The sequence below is a fragment of the Culex pipiens genome, chromosome 1, assembly GCF_016801865.2.
Source record: "Culex pipiens pallens isolate TS chromosome 1, TS_CPP_V2, whole genome shotgun sequence".
In the NCBI taxonomy this organism is placed as follows: domain Eukaryota; kingdom Metazoa; phylum Arthropoda; class Insecta; order Diptera; family Culicidae; genus Culex; species Culex pipiens.
In genome coordinates, this window is record NC_068937.1 from 112,792,476 (window position 1) to 112,806,911 (window position 14,436).

Here is a 14,436-nt window from a genome sequence, read left to right on the forward strand (position 1 = left end):
AATTTGGTTGTCGGAGTTAAAATTAAAAGTGTTTACAGTAGTCGGGCACGCACGTGTGTCAAACGCGTTCTGACAAAAAAAAACCCTTTGGCCAGTTGTCACACTTGCAGCAATTTTCAGGGTGTGTCAAGATAGCACGATCAATCAAATCAAATGTTCATCATTCCGGTACAAGAATAGAACTCACAACCTCGGGGTTGGAAACCCAGCACGTCGCTAGTCGAAACCCATCCCCTCCCCAGATTCTCTTTTTCCTTACGGCGACGGTAGCTCGGCTTCATAAGAAGAGTTACCTCTCAGGATTGAAATCGAATTTTGGGATATGCAAAACATTGGCGTTCATAACTCAATTTGGCTCAACATTCATACGCGACAAGATAGCACGATCTCGACGAACTGTAAAAAAATAGTAAACAAAAAGGACAAACATTGACCGAGCCACGTAGCCCAGTGGTAACGCTTCCGCCTCGTAAGCGGTAGATCGGGGTTCAAATCCCGGCTCGGACCAACACAACTGGTTATCTTTTCCCTTCTGGAATCGATTGCTTAGTAAAGGGAAGGTAGTGTATTGTCACAAACTGGACCTTATCACGACACCTTAGGGAGGCGACCTATGGAATGTTATCATTAACCCTAACATGTGAACATTAAGTTGAGAATGAAACTGCCACTGAATCCGCTTTGTAAATGCCGGCCCCAATACTCTTCAAGGGTGTTCCCCTCAGGAACTGGGAAAGATTTACTTTATTATACGCACCGATCGAGCGAGATGGCGACCAGCGTGAAGACGGACGACGCCACCGACATGTTGGCCATAAAGTTGTTGATGGTGCAGTAGACGGCCCCGAACGGCCAGTCCGAGTTGAGCATGAAGATAAAGTTGAACGAACAGTTGAGCGACGACATCAGCAGGTCGGCCACGCTCAGATTCAGCAGGAAGTAGTTCGTGACGGTGCGCATCCGGCGGTGAGCTGCAACGGAAGAAGATGAAAAGTTTGAGCGGAAATGATATCAAACCCAAGTTTTATCCACTTTGTTTAGTAGCTGGAAACGTGTGAATGATGATGATAAGGTTGGTTGTGGTATTGAAAACGTCGAAGTTGTGAGGAAAACTTGGAAAAGTAAATGATGATGGATATGAGTTACTCCAGGTTAATTTAAACTTTGCGTAGGTGTCTTATTATTCTGCGTTGGTTCGCCAGTTTAATTTGATAAAAGAGAAGTGAAAAAAATAAGTCATAACTTTCTCAAAGATGACAAATTAAATTCTGCTAAAATTTCAACATCTTCCAACCTCTCAACAAAACCCACACAAGAAAATCCACCTTTTTAACTAGATGTTACTCTAAACGAACCTACAAAACGCCCACGGCTCAAACCCCTAATGCGGAAAAAAATCTCATCGCTTGCGTGTTCAAATTCCGGCACGGTCTTTTATCTTCAATACATTTTTAGTGGATGGTGAAATAAAGCTTTTTTGTATCAAGCAATTTACGGTCCTTAATTAAATCTCTGAAAGGGCTGAAGTTATTTCTGAAACTTTTCCTCGATATGGGTTTCCCCGGAAACTATATCCGACGTTCCGGAGATGAAATTCGACGTGACAACTTACCAAGTGGTGGAATGTTTCATTTCAGCTGCGTACAGCATATGTCTGCACGAGAGTGTTATATTTCTGGTTTTCAAGAACTCGTCAGTAGATAATAAACGACGGACACCATTATTTCGGTAGTCTATATATAAAGGGCTTCCGGTGAAAATATCGAATTGCTGCTGGTTTCCTTTTCTCACTGACTGATTTTATGATAAAGTTTTCTTTGACGTCAATTTTGACTTCCCACACAGTGACGCAGTTGAATTTTTGATTTAAAGGGTGGCGGTTTATCAAGCCCAGTCTCATCACCAGATCCAATGTCACCCCTGCTGACGGTAATTTCAAAATGACTTTTTTTGGGCATCAAACTTTGCATGAACTGTTAAAATTAATTTGCACAAAAATGTAAAAGTATGCATTTTTTGATAAAAAAAAAGTGTGCATTATTACATTTTTATCAAAAAACTGTTAGAGTTCTAATCAGCAGGATACCGAAAACCAATTTTCTCAAGCAGCAGTTGAAACGGAGTTCATTTTGCGACTGTTTTCTTTACGTTTTATCAATACCCTAGTGTAGGCGGAAACGGCTCGTCGGTAAACAATTTTAATGAAAAAAACTTATTTATTATCAATTTTGAACTCCTACTTCACTTTATTCCGTGCTTCTGGGTTCGGCCTGCACAGTTGAAGTCCTCAAAGAGCGAAACAAACTGTGGAATCGACAGTATCTCTGATTGAGCAGGGAGAAGCAAATTGATGGATTTGGTGAAATCAAAGAATTTTGATGCGTATAAACTGATGATCAAGAAACGTATGATTGCCAAAATACAAAGAAAATTCAAGCATAAAAAAGCATTCAGAAATATTAAAAATGATATTTGTTCTTGTGAAAATTCTGAATTGTTTGAAAAATAAATTCAAAGATTTTTTGCGTCCATCACGGGATTCGAGCCAGCGAACTCTGGCGAATTGGTCCAGTCATGTGGACTGTTAAAATTACAAAACTCAGTTGAAACATCTTGATTTTTTTTCAAGTTAATTGATGATTAATTGCATTTGTTCGTATTTATTATATTGATTTACAGTCCAGCCTCAATCATTACATTACCAAATGTATTTTTCTATATCATCATTTTGAGATTCAACATTTCCAAATCACTTTAGATCACTTTTGGGGTCATATTTGAGCTCTACCTTAAATGCCAATCGTTAGAAAATTGACCCAATCTCACCCCTTAGAGGGTTTTACTGACAATTTACATCAAATCACTTTTCAATGTTATTGTTGCAAAAGTGTCGTTTACGATGTAAATTCATTTTTACTTTTTTTGTTTTACTATTTTGATAAAAAGTTGTTTCAAAAGCGAACTGCGCAATGTACCCAAGAATATAACGGGCATCATTTTCGCGCCTGCCTGCAGATTCCATTATTCAGCTTTTGTAGACTGAATAATAGACTAGAAAAACATCAACTTCCAAGAATCCATTTCCGGAAAGTGTTCCTTGGCAGAGTCCCGAATATATGACACAACGAAACCAGTTCAAGCACGCCCATATCTAAGTTACGCATGAGCCAATGCCACCAATAAAGGACGTGTCTAAAACAATACCTTTTCAGCTGTCATCACTTGACAGCTTTCGTGACAAATATAAGGTTTGGGAAGCCCTATGGTTACCCCAATTCACCAACAAATATTAATTCGTCGTTTTTTTCCTGTTTGAACATAAAACTTTCTTAGCGTAGATTATACTTTTTCAAAGTTTAAGGTTTAAATTTAAGGCCATAAATCTAATCTTGTCTTAGGATAGAAGTGTTATTAGAACCCAGAATAAAAATGCCATAATTTATCCAGAAGATCCTTCATTATTTACACCAAAGAATAAAAATAACCAATACTTTTTTTCTCCCGAAACCTTTTTCATCAATAATTCCAAAAAATCCAATTATAATCAATACTTTTGAAGACCCAATGGGTTTGCTAATTTTTCACATAAAATTGTGTTTTATGAGAGTAATTGAAAATAACTCATTGTGTACCAATAAAACAACAAAACAAACAGGCAAAAACGCGACGCGAGCATTACCCTTTAGACTATCTTTTTTTTTTTGCTTTTATTCAAAAAAGAAAGGTCAACAAAAGATTTCGATGCAGCGCCATAAATGAAAATCCGAAAGCAATTGAACTTCCGGGAAGTTTCTCTCCGCTGGAAATTGACGACAAAAAGCATTTCCATTTTCCAATCTGCATTGCCGTGTCGTGATAATTAAAAATAACTCATGAAAATGGCTGACAAGTTCAACTAAGCAATTTCAGTTTATTTTATTTGAGTTCTAAATATTTCCTGTTTGGCGTCATCTTTAAAGTACGTACGCTCTTAGGGGGGGGCGAGGAAGGTGTGACAAGATGTGACGAAGGGGGAAGGGGAGATTGTGACGTCACGCTGGGTTTTTTTTATGATTACATAATATTAATTTGAAATGTACACAATTAAACTAAATCCTTTTTTCTAAAATTTTTTGCTTACTATTATTTAGAAGGACCGTCATCAGGGGTGACATTGCGTCTGGGGGGGGGGGCATTGGGTCATACAAATTTCTGCATTTTTGTATGACCCAAACTCACCCCCAGACCCAATGTTACCCCTGATGACGGTATAACATTATAATTTACAGCTGGAACTTCAAAAATCAAATCAAAAAATCAGCTGGAAATTCAATATTTTGCAAATTCTTGCTTGATAAAAATAAATGCTTTGAAAGCAGGGTGTTCATAACAAAACTACTATGAATGGTTTCAACTTATTAGATACAAAGCTGTGAAAAACAGTTTTCAAGATTTTTTAATACTTGAATGTTATACCAGGTCTTCTAATTTTTAAAAGATACAAAACTGTTATTTATATCGGAATGTTTAGGTATTAAAAAATTGAATACTAAGAATAATTTATTTTTTTTATATTAAAATTGCTAAAAATACCAAAATTATGAGAGTTTCAAAATATAAACAATCCCATCGAAAACAAGGGGGGGGGTCTGGCAAAATGTGCCGTACTTGTTGAGGGGAGGGTTCAACCTTGTGTGACAAAGTGTGACATAGGGGAGAGGGGGGTTAGTTTTGGCCGATTTTTGCGTGACATACTTTATGGATGACGCCTTTATATTTATTCCCGTTTAAAAAACTAAACTTTTGTGACAAGTCACATTCTGCAAAAAATAATTATTATTTTAGGATTGAACATTAAATATAAGTTTTAATTAACAAAAATTAAATTCAACTGTGATTTTTGATGATCCACCAAGAAATGAAGCCTTTCTTGAAAACATCCCTCTGTCATCATGATTTCGATGAAAAGAATTAATCGAATCATACCTTTCATATGAATTCAAGGAAGACTATTTGAAATGACTCGTTTTCTCCGAAAATATGTTGCAATTAATTCATGATAAATTTTTCTGCGAAGTAGATTTTTTGGTTTTGATTATGATGCGGAATGCAGCACACAAATTTAAACTTTATGGATTATATTTCCAATAAATGGCAATTTAAATTTGACGTTATAAAAACAGGTGTTTTTTTAATATAATTACTCTGTTTAAATATTATTACTCTGTAATAGCAGACAATCAACCCGATTTTAGTATGTTTTATTGAACGTTTCAAAATGATATATACCTCTTTGCTTTGTTTTACAAAGCGTTTGTCATACAAACCATTTCAAAAAATAAATAAGCTGAGAAACTTTTAAAAGCCAAGTCAGTCCATTCCTTTGAATCCACTTGTGGCAAAGTCGCAGTAACAAACGATGTCATTAGCCAGTTTTATCTTACTAAGTTACTGTTTCAGGCACATTGGAAGTAGAAGAGCAAAAACATACAAATCGTACTGCATAAATTGCATCCATGCCATCCACGCCAGACCTTTAAGTGAGAAACCCACACACTAACGCCCGCTAGCATCATTGCCAGTGTGCGGTTCAATGGATTTTTTCTTCTTTGCTGCCAACCATAGGGTAAATGTTAAAATAATGTTCATAATTGTAAAATTCAAATTGAAACAAAAAAAAACAAAAAAATATGTTGCAATCGATCACCATTTTCTACCCCCAACACGGTGAATGCTTGAGAGTATTAGTGAGTTTTGTCTTTCTGGATCAGAAGTATTAAAGGTATTATAGACTTTGTGCAATATTTTGCGATATAGTGGTATGGCATTTTTGCCCGTTACCGACAATTACCGACATTATTGAGTGCTGTTTGCTAGTATTGTGAAAACAAAACAAGTTCAAACGAGGCTTGCACCAGCAACCTGCGCCGTGGAGTGCTCGATGTTTCTCGAGGATGCTCCAGCATATATTTGTATTGGTGAGAAGTGCAGATTGCTGACATGTTTACACTAGGGCAAAAATGAGCTATGAGCTGGCTGCAAAAACTGTCATAAAATGTAACATTTTCTGCAGCAAATCCACTGTTGCAGTTTTTGATCTCTATTGATCTCTATTTTTCCTTTGGATGTACAAGTCTCAAAGGAAACTAATCTTTTAGTTAGAACATGATTTTTTTAGATCAATTTCACACACTGAATTCAATCGCATACAGCATTTTTTTTAAATATTTTTGGAGGTTGCTTAGAACCCCCAAAGGAACTGAAGAAAACCTATGCTATAAAATTCATGTTGGTATTCCACCCTACTGTATGACATTCACTTACCGAGCACAATCCACAGGACGATGCAGTTGCCGGTGATGGCCACGAGCAGCATCGCTCCGAACACCACGCCCCAGGCCATCTTTTGCTGCCAGGGAAGTTCGTACGGGCTCTTGGTCGTCGGGAACAAACACTCGGTGATGAATTCCCTGCAAAAAAAGATGATGTGAGAATGGCATTAAAATGGCGCGTCTGACTGGTTACGGTGTTCGCGAATGGTTCTGGGTTCGATTCCAATCTGCTTCAAACGAGAAAGTTAAGAACACCGAAATTTGACGTTCCGAGAAAAAAGCGTTTTAATGCTTTACCTTGAATAAACAAAAACGATAGCACGCATTGTAAACAATAACAAACTCGTTTTGTTTGGTTGACCATTCTGTGGATCATCCTGAAGTTTGGTTGAATCTGGTTGCTGGTTTCCCAAGTTGTAACTGAAAATGTTTACGGTAGTCTAGCTCGTTCCTGTGTCAAACGCGTTTTAACCAGAAATCCCTTTGGGCAATTGTCACACTTACATGAATTTTCAGGCTGTGTCAAGATAGCACAACAAGATTGAAACTTATTTCATAGGAAAAGTGGCAAAAATTGCACTCTTAAAAATATAAAGAATTCGAAGAAATCATCAACATGCCAATTTACGGATTCTGCTAGAATTGTATATCAGAAGTGTACGCCGTGACAATCCGCAAACGATTTTTGCCAGAGGTAAATATTCATGAGTAAAACATGTGTGCACCAGCAGCATCCCCATCATTGTCGAGTGCTCTTAATGCTGTCTGCCAAAATCTCGAGGGATTTCCCGGAAGGATTTCTCTGAAGGATTTTGGGACAGGCAAAAAATTATGCGTGAAAAGCAATTTGTCATAACATGATTACAACTTTTCTTGGTCTCTTCTTTTACAGGCTGAGAATTTATGCCGGAATTTTTCTCGGGACACGCACACTGACTATACAGAGTAATTCATTGCCGAATCCTCTTGAGGTGCCTCGAGCACGGGGCTAAATTCAATTACATTGGCTAAGGGTGAAACGAATTTAAATTACGTTACATTCTATATCCAGCAACATATGGGTTTGGGGCAGGGTTTCATATGTTTTTCCTATGTCGATGCTATAGAACACAACTTTCTACTTTGGGATTGGTCATCTATGCACGGAACATCCACCCCTACATGACGATGTTTGAGAGAACTACGGTAAAAGCAAGTATTTCACATGCAAAGCTGGGCTGTAACTTTTTGGTTATCCCAAAAATACACAGAAATAAATAATTCTAAATGTTACATCATTGATGGCGTAACACTTAAATAAAATTAATTGCAATTTGATGTAAATTTGCAACAAATCATACGTAAAAACATGATTTTACGAGTGATATAGAATCTTATGTTTACATCAGCCGAGTTTACATGTGATTAATGATTTCCGTGTCAAGTAAATTTACACTTTTTTTCGTGTGGTGACATAGTTTAGCTTGAAACTATGCGTGAAAAGTTATGCTTAGTTTAAAAGCTATCCTAAAATTAACTTTTATTTGTTAATTCACGAGTTTGAAAGCTTTTAAAGCTTAAGTAAAGTTTTTAAGATTTTCACACATGTTTTTTTTTTAAGCAAAGGCCCTTAGGCGTTGGAAGTTACAAAATGGTGAAGATTGGTTACCACGTTTTACCTATAGTCCATTTAGTAATCCTTGAAAGTCATGGTCAATAATGGAGCACCCATAATGTACAGACACCAGTGCTAAAAACACACAAAAATATTTCCGAATGTTACATAATGTATGATGTAACACTTTTGCACATCATTACACATTTAAATTTAAATGCAATTTGATGTAACACGTGATTCATCTTTTCCGTGTTGTGTAAAATCACACTTTTTTCTGTGTATGCTATCCCCCATAACATAAAAGTTTTTGAAGGATACCATAAAACCCATTTCAGGTTTTATTAGCGTTTATGGAACTTCGAAAAAAACCAAATGACTCTAAAATGCTAAGATTGTCATGTCTCATTGGACACTGCTAATAAAAAAACACATGCTATTTCCTATTTCCTCCTATTTTTAAAACAAACAACCTACTTAAACAACCAATGTTTAAGAAGAGGGACATTTAGAAAATGTAATCTGTCGAAGGGATCATCCATAAACCACCTGGACAATTTAGGAGAAAGGGGGGGGGGAGGTATGGCGATTGTCCACGCTCCATACAAAAAGGTTTTTTTTGTATGGACAATTGACCACGAGGGGGGGGGGGGGTGTCGAGATTTCCAAAAAAGTGTCCACGTGGTTTATGGAAAAAAAAGAAGAAAAAACTTAAGGGGTCACATATATGTAAATCGACAAAAAGGAGGTAGGTGTGAACACACATTTAAATTCATTTAAAATCTGTTTTCAGGAAATTAAAATATGCATTTGATTTTATCATTGCCGAGATAAAGCTATTTTAAGTTAGCAGTTTCCAAAAACGGGTGCCACGATATGTTAACACTGCCTAGACCAAATCGGCTCAAAATTTGGGTTAAGACTCGTTAAACCAGACCTGTGTGCATGACGATGGCCGATTTTCAAAAAAACTTATTTTTAAAAAAAGTTCAAGATGGTATGTCAGAGACATAACCGAAAGACATAGGACCAAACAATTTGAATGTGTTGTTGGATTGCTAGTGAAATCTGGAATAAGATTATTTTATTTTGTTTCATAGATTTGTCGGCAAAATTGTCATAAATGTTCTCCCAAGGTGAACCTTCCATGAGGGCACCGGCAACTCCAGGTTGTGGCCACTACGGTCGAAATGGCCATTATTATGTTCAGTATCAAAAACCATGAATTTTGATACCCATATTGCCACAACTCGTATGGTTCTGTAAATGTCCCCCAGGCCCCGGGGGAACCTTCTTTGAGGGCACCGGCCACTCCAGGTTGTGGCCACTACTGTCGAAATGGCCATTATTATGTTCAGTATCAAAAACCATGAATTTTGATACCCATATTGCCACAACTAGTATGGTTCTGTAAATGTCCCCTCAGGCCCCGGGGGAACCTTCTTTGAGGGTACCGGCCACTCCAGGTTGTGGCCAATACTGTCGAAATGGCCATTATTATGTTCAGTATCAAAAACCATGAATTTTGATACCCATATTGCCACAACTAGTATGGTTCTGTAAAAGTTCCCCCGGGCCCCGGGGGAACCTTCTTTGAGGGCACCGGCCACTCCAGGTTGTGGCCACTACTGTCGAAATGGCCATTATTATGTTCAGTATCAAAAACCATGAATTTTGATACCCATATTGCCACAACTAGTATGGTTCTGTAAATGTCCCCCCAGGCCCCGAGGGAACCTACTTCGAGGCCACTCCAGGTTTTTTCCACCACCAATTCGACATTTTTCATGAGAACCGCCGCATCATAGCGACTTCCACGCCGTCCGCTTCGCTCGAATTTCCTCCTTCTGCTGCCGGTGGTTCTTCCTTCTGGTTGCTGGTCCTCTTCTTCTATTGGCCGCTGCTGCTGCTGCTCCGTGCCGGCCCGACGTGCACAGTTCGAGTGCTCGTTCCAAAGTGACTTGCTTTTGCGAAATTTTCTGCTTAAATAGCGGCAGAGCCGGAGAACGGCACAAAAGGGGCGCGGTCTCGAATGCATACGCTCGCTCTGATTGGTCATCTGTCCGATTTGTACTGAAAAATTACTCATTTTGATTGCATGTTTTAAGTGCTTTAACTATGTTTAGTCAAACTATCTATGTAGTTAAACAATAGCTGAAGTCTTCCTCTTTCGATTGGTGGTCCAACCGTCTGTATTGATTCACAGGGAAAAAAGATATAAGCGTTCAAAATGTCCCCTTTTTTAACGCTTAAAAGTGACGCTTTGGATCGAATTTCTGAACTGGCCCCCCAATATAGTAAATAGAGACATAGTCCTGTGTCAAAAGATAGAAATTTTTTTGGTTTTTATTTTTCAATATAAAAAATCGTCATTTTTTGATTTTTGTATTTTTTTTAAGCAAATTTCAAAATCGGGCTTCGTCATGCACACGTGATATGTCTTGAGAGTCTTCAACCCGAATTTTAGCCAATTTGGTCCATCCCATATTGAGATATCGTGGCACCCGTAAATCAACTCGGTGTTTCAAGAAAAACGCCCAGAAAGTTTGACAGTCCGCTATGCGCACGGCAAAATCGTCTCTAACTCAGTTTAATCATGTAATATCTTTATGAAACTTTCAGGAGTGATTGAAAATCATCTTTTTAGTGGATTCAATAAATTTGCTGTAATATGAAAATTTGTGATTTTCTACATGTATGTAACCCCTTAAGAAACATCTCCCAACTACAATAAAGTAAGCTTCTTTCTCCAACACCATGCATCAAAACCAAAAATCAATACCAAATCATCCGCATCCACCTCTTGCAAGCATTAAATAATCGGATCACATGGTCCAACGAATGTCATATAAATTCCCGAGCATAGCCACACTCCTGCCGTGCTGCACCATTGACCTCCACTGTCCCGACACCGTGCCCAAAGAAGTGTGAAAAGGTCCACTCCGAATCGACGATATAACACCCGTTCCCTGTGACACCCTGCTGGGGCCAGGAATGCCACCATCAGTGACTACTGGACCTGATGGATGCTTTCCGTATCCGGATCCGGATCACGGATTGAAAGGTCGCACCGATTTGGAGAGTGTGGAAATGTTTAGGATAAATGAGACGAGTGCATTCATTACCAGCGATACAAAAAAAAATTTACAGAATCAAAACATGAATTGAAATTCCATTTGCAGACACTAAAAGCGACCGTTTTACCCCCTCTTCCCCAAAACATTTCACTAGCGTCCCACTTGTCCTTAACTGTAGTGAAAAAGTGGCCAATACAGTGGAAGCATTCCATTTCCAGCTTTGGTGATAGGGATTTGGGGCACCAAAATGTGCTTTCAACAGCACCGAAATGATGTTGTAATCTGACATAAAAATCAGAACGTTGCGACACTAGGGCGAGTTTCGAGGGTTTCGACACAAAAAGGAATTGTGTTATCTTTGCGGCAATATTTTTACGAGGTTGCAAAGATGTTAATTTTGAATGGTTTTGTCATAATAATTTGTAGGAAAATGATCAAGTTATTATTTTATATGTGGATGAACATATACAAAGTACACTCAACCCCCGATGGTTTGACACCAACTGTTTTCAAACGAACGGGATCACTTTCTAGTTTGACACCCCTTTTACACGCACTACCAAACGTTTGTTTTGATAGTGTGCGTGAGCGCCGTATAAAAAGTGACAGTTCGTCACTTTTTAGTTTAACTTTGACCAACCAACGGGGTACGAACTAAAAAAGTGTCAAACGAAAAAGTGACCAACCACCGGGGGTTGAGTGTAGTCTTTCATGTCAGAAAACATGTGTACCACTTTTCCGTTGTAATCCCACTTTTACTTCATTGAAGTAAAATTACATCATAAAAGAGGTAATATTAAGCCTACCTCGAAGCCTACCAATTTTACACCTTAGAAATGAACAATTTTTAAAGGTATATGGGTAATTCTCTACCAACTCACACGAAATCGGGAAAAGTTGCCCCGACCCCTCTTCGATTTGCGTGAAACTTTGTCCTAAGGGGTAACTTTTGTCCCTGATCACGAATCCGAGGTCCGTTTTTTTGATATCTCGTGACGGAGGGGCGGTACGACCCCTTCCATTTTTGAACATGCGAAAAAAGAGGTGTTTTTCAATAATTTGCAGCCTGAAACGGTGATGAGATAGAAATTTGGTGTCAAAGGGACTTTTATGTAAAATTAGACGCCCGATTTGATGGCGTACTCAGAATTCCGAAAAAACGTATTTTTCATCGAAAAAAACACTAAAAAAGTTTAAAAAATTCTCCCATTTTCCGTTACTCGACTGTAAAAAATTTTGGAACATGTCATTTTTTGGGAAATTTAATGTACTTTTCGAATCTACATTGTCCCAGAAGGGTCATTTTTTCATTTAGAACAAAATTTTTCATTTTAAAATTTCGTGTTTTTTCTAACTTTGCAGGGTTATTTTTTAGAGTGTAACAATGTTCTACAAAGTTGTAGAGCAGACAATTACAAAAATTTTGATATATAGACATAAGGGGTTTGCTTATAAACATCACGAGTTATCGCGATTTTACGAAAAAATGCATATATGCAAAAGTTCCATATGAAAGATGAACAAAAAAAATTAAATGCTTCGATTTGGCTGAAAATGGGAGTTTTTCTATTTACTCAGAAATATGTCAGAAATACGTTTCGTAAAATTTCCCGAGGAATCCGTTAAAAATATTTCCAGAAATAGGCTCTTCGGTACAGACGCTGTCAAAACCGCATTTCAAATTTTCATGCGACCTTTTCAAATATATGACTAATTTGTTTTAAATCCAAACTTTGTTATCTAAAAGCCTTATCAATCACCTTCATCCTAACAAATCACTGGAAAGAAGAATTATCTTGATTGGTTGAGTTATGCCCGAGAACCATTGAGTTGAAGTTACCGTTCCAACTTTTTTGGAGCCTTGGGCGTTGGAATGTTAAAATGACACCAAGTTATGATATTTTTTATATTTTTTTCTGACTCTCTCACTTTTGTTGATGCTGAATGGCAAGCTTCCCTGCACTGTGCCGCACACGCGGTTCACTTGTACCTCGGTTTTGCTTAGCGCCTGCTTTGTTCGGTTTATGGGCTCGTACCAAAACTACACGGAAAAAATCAATTCTCAAAATCGTGAATTAAATTCACGAATGCGAGAACCACGAAGGAATATAGTTCATACAGTTGGAGAGGGAAATGAAAAAAGTGATAATTATTTAATTTGTTCATAAAACCCTTTTGAATCGTTGGCAGTAATTTACAAACAAATTACTGAAACCTAAAAAAACAATTGTTTACTTTAGAACAGTTTGCTAATAAATGGCAGTTGCACCCCGAAGCTCGGAGGAAGCAATAAATTTCCTCAATCGTATGCCCAACTTGTATTAATATCCGGCGCTGAACAACAAACCAACTAGTCAGCGGTCGATATTCCGGTTCGGTCGTACACTTGTTCACAACTGTTGCTGGCAATCCCGACCACTTGGCAAAACCAGCTTTCTCTCTCTCTATGTTTAAACTGCCAACGGGGCAGCACTCATTGGTATACGACCGCCAAACACTACTGATGCAACCGAGCTTCGAAAACTTTATAATTGAGCGCACAAACTTAGCCTGCTTGGCCTGGGTGGAAACCATACAGAGTTTCAGAATCAGAACTTTCCCTATTTGACCTGTGCTCCCCGCGCTGGAAGTGGTTTGTAGTTTTGTGCGTAATGAACCGTTTTACCCCGAAATTCTATTCGGCTGTTCAAGGTCGACATTGTTTAATGATATAGTTTTCGTTCCTTTTTCCAGATTTTGGTACAAAACCCATTCAGTTTCATTGATTGTTCGCTTTCTGAAAGTTTTCTCATTTGAAGCATTATCCAGAAAGGGGAGCATTGTACTGATAGTTAATATTTAAAAATTAAACTAAACTATTCCTAAAGCGGCACAAACTTTTGATACTTGACTACAAAGTAAAACGATTGTCACAGGGCAGTGTCCCATCGTAAAACACGAGCACAAAGATAATTCAATTCTAGCCACTTTGTAACACTCCACAGTAAGTTCGACAGTGTAGATGGGATTCTCTTGTTCTCTCCCTAGCCAACAGACATTTCAAATATGCTGGCTGCAGCGGAACCATGCTCCAGAAGCCACAAATTGGCCACCTCATTTGGTCAGATTTGGCTTACACTTTGTTAATGTTGAGACCGGTGCAATGCAATGCCTTTGAGTGTTCCATTAGAAGTTGAATTTTTACGCTGTCACACGTCAACCAATGCAATGCTTGTGGAGAAGATTTTTTTTACTTGTACCAACTTTTACACTTATTTTGTGGTTTCAAATATTACACTTTAGAAAAGACCTTGTTTTGTTTCAAACATATAAGGGTCATTCCATCTGAAGCGGAACAGCACTTGAAAATTACCATCTCCGATTCTGCTCAAATTTGGCAGAGCTGTTAAGACTATCAAAACATGCAAAAATCCCGAATTTCATCCAAATCGGACCACCCCCTCCATTTTTGTAC

The 14,436-nt window shown here is 38.1% G+C and overlaps 1 protein-coding gene across 1 annotated transcript in view; it reads right to left on the reverse strand.

Annotated features, from left to right (window-relative positions):
* LOC120432493 (tachykinin-like peptides receptor 86C) overlaps positions 1-14,436 on the reverse strand; it is a 173,948-nt gene that overhangs the window by 127,478 nt on the left and 32,034 nt on the right. The window contains exons 3-4 of the mRNA XM_039597707.2: positions 6,304-6,449; positions 758-971 (exon numbers count right to left, since the gene is read on the reverse strand). Coding sequence (XP_039453641.1) covers positions 758-971; positions 6,304-6,449 — 360 coding nt within the window. The remainder of the gene's footprint in view (positions 1-757; positions 972-6,303; positions 6,450-14,436) is intronic.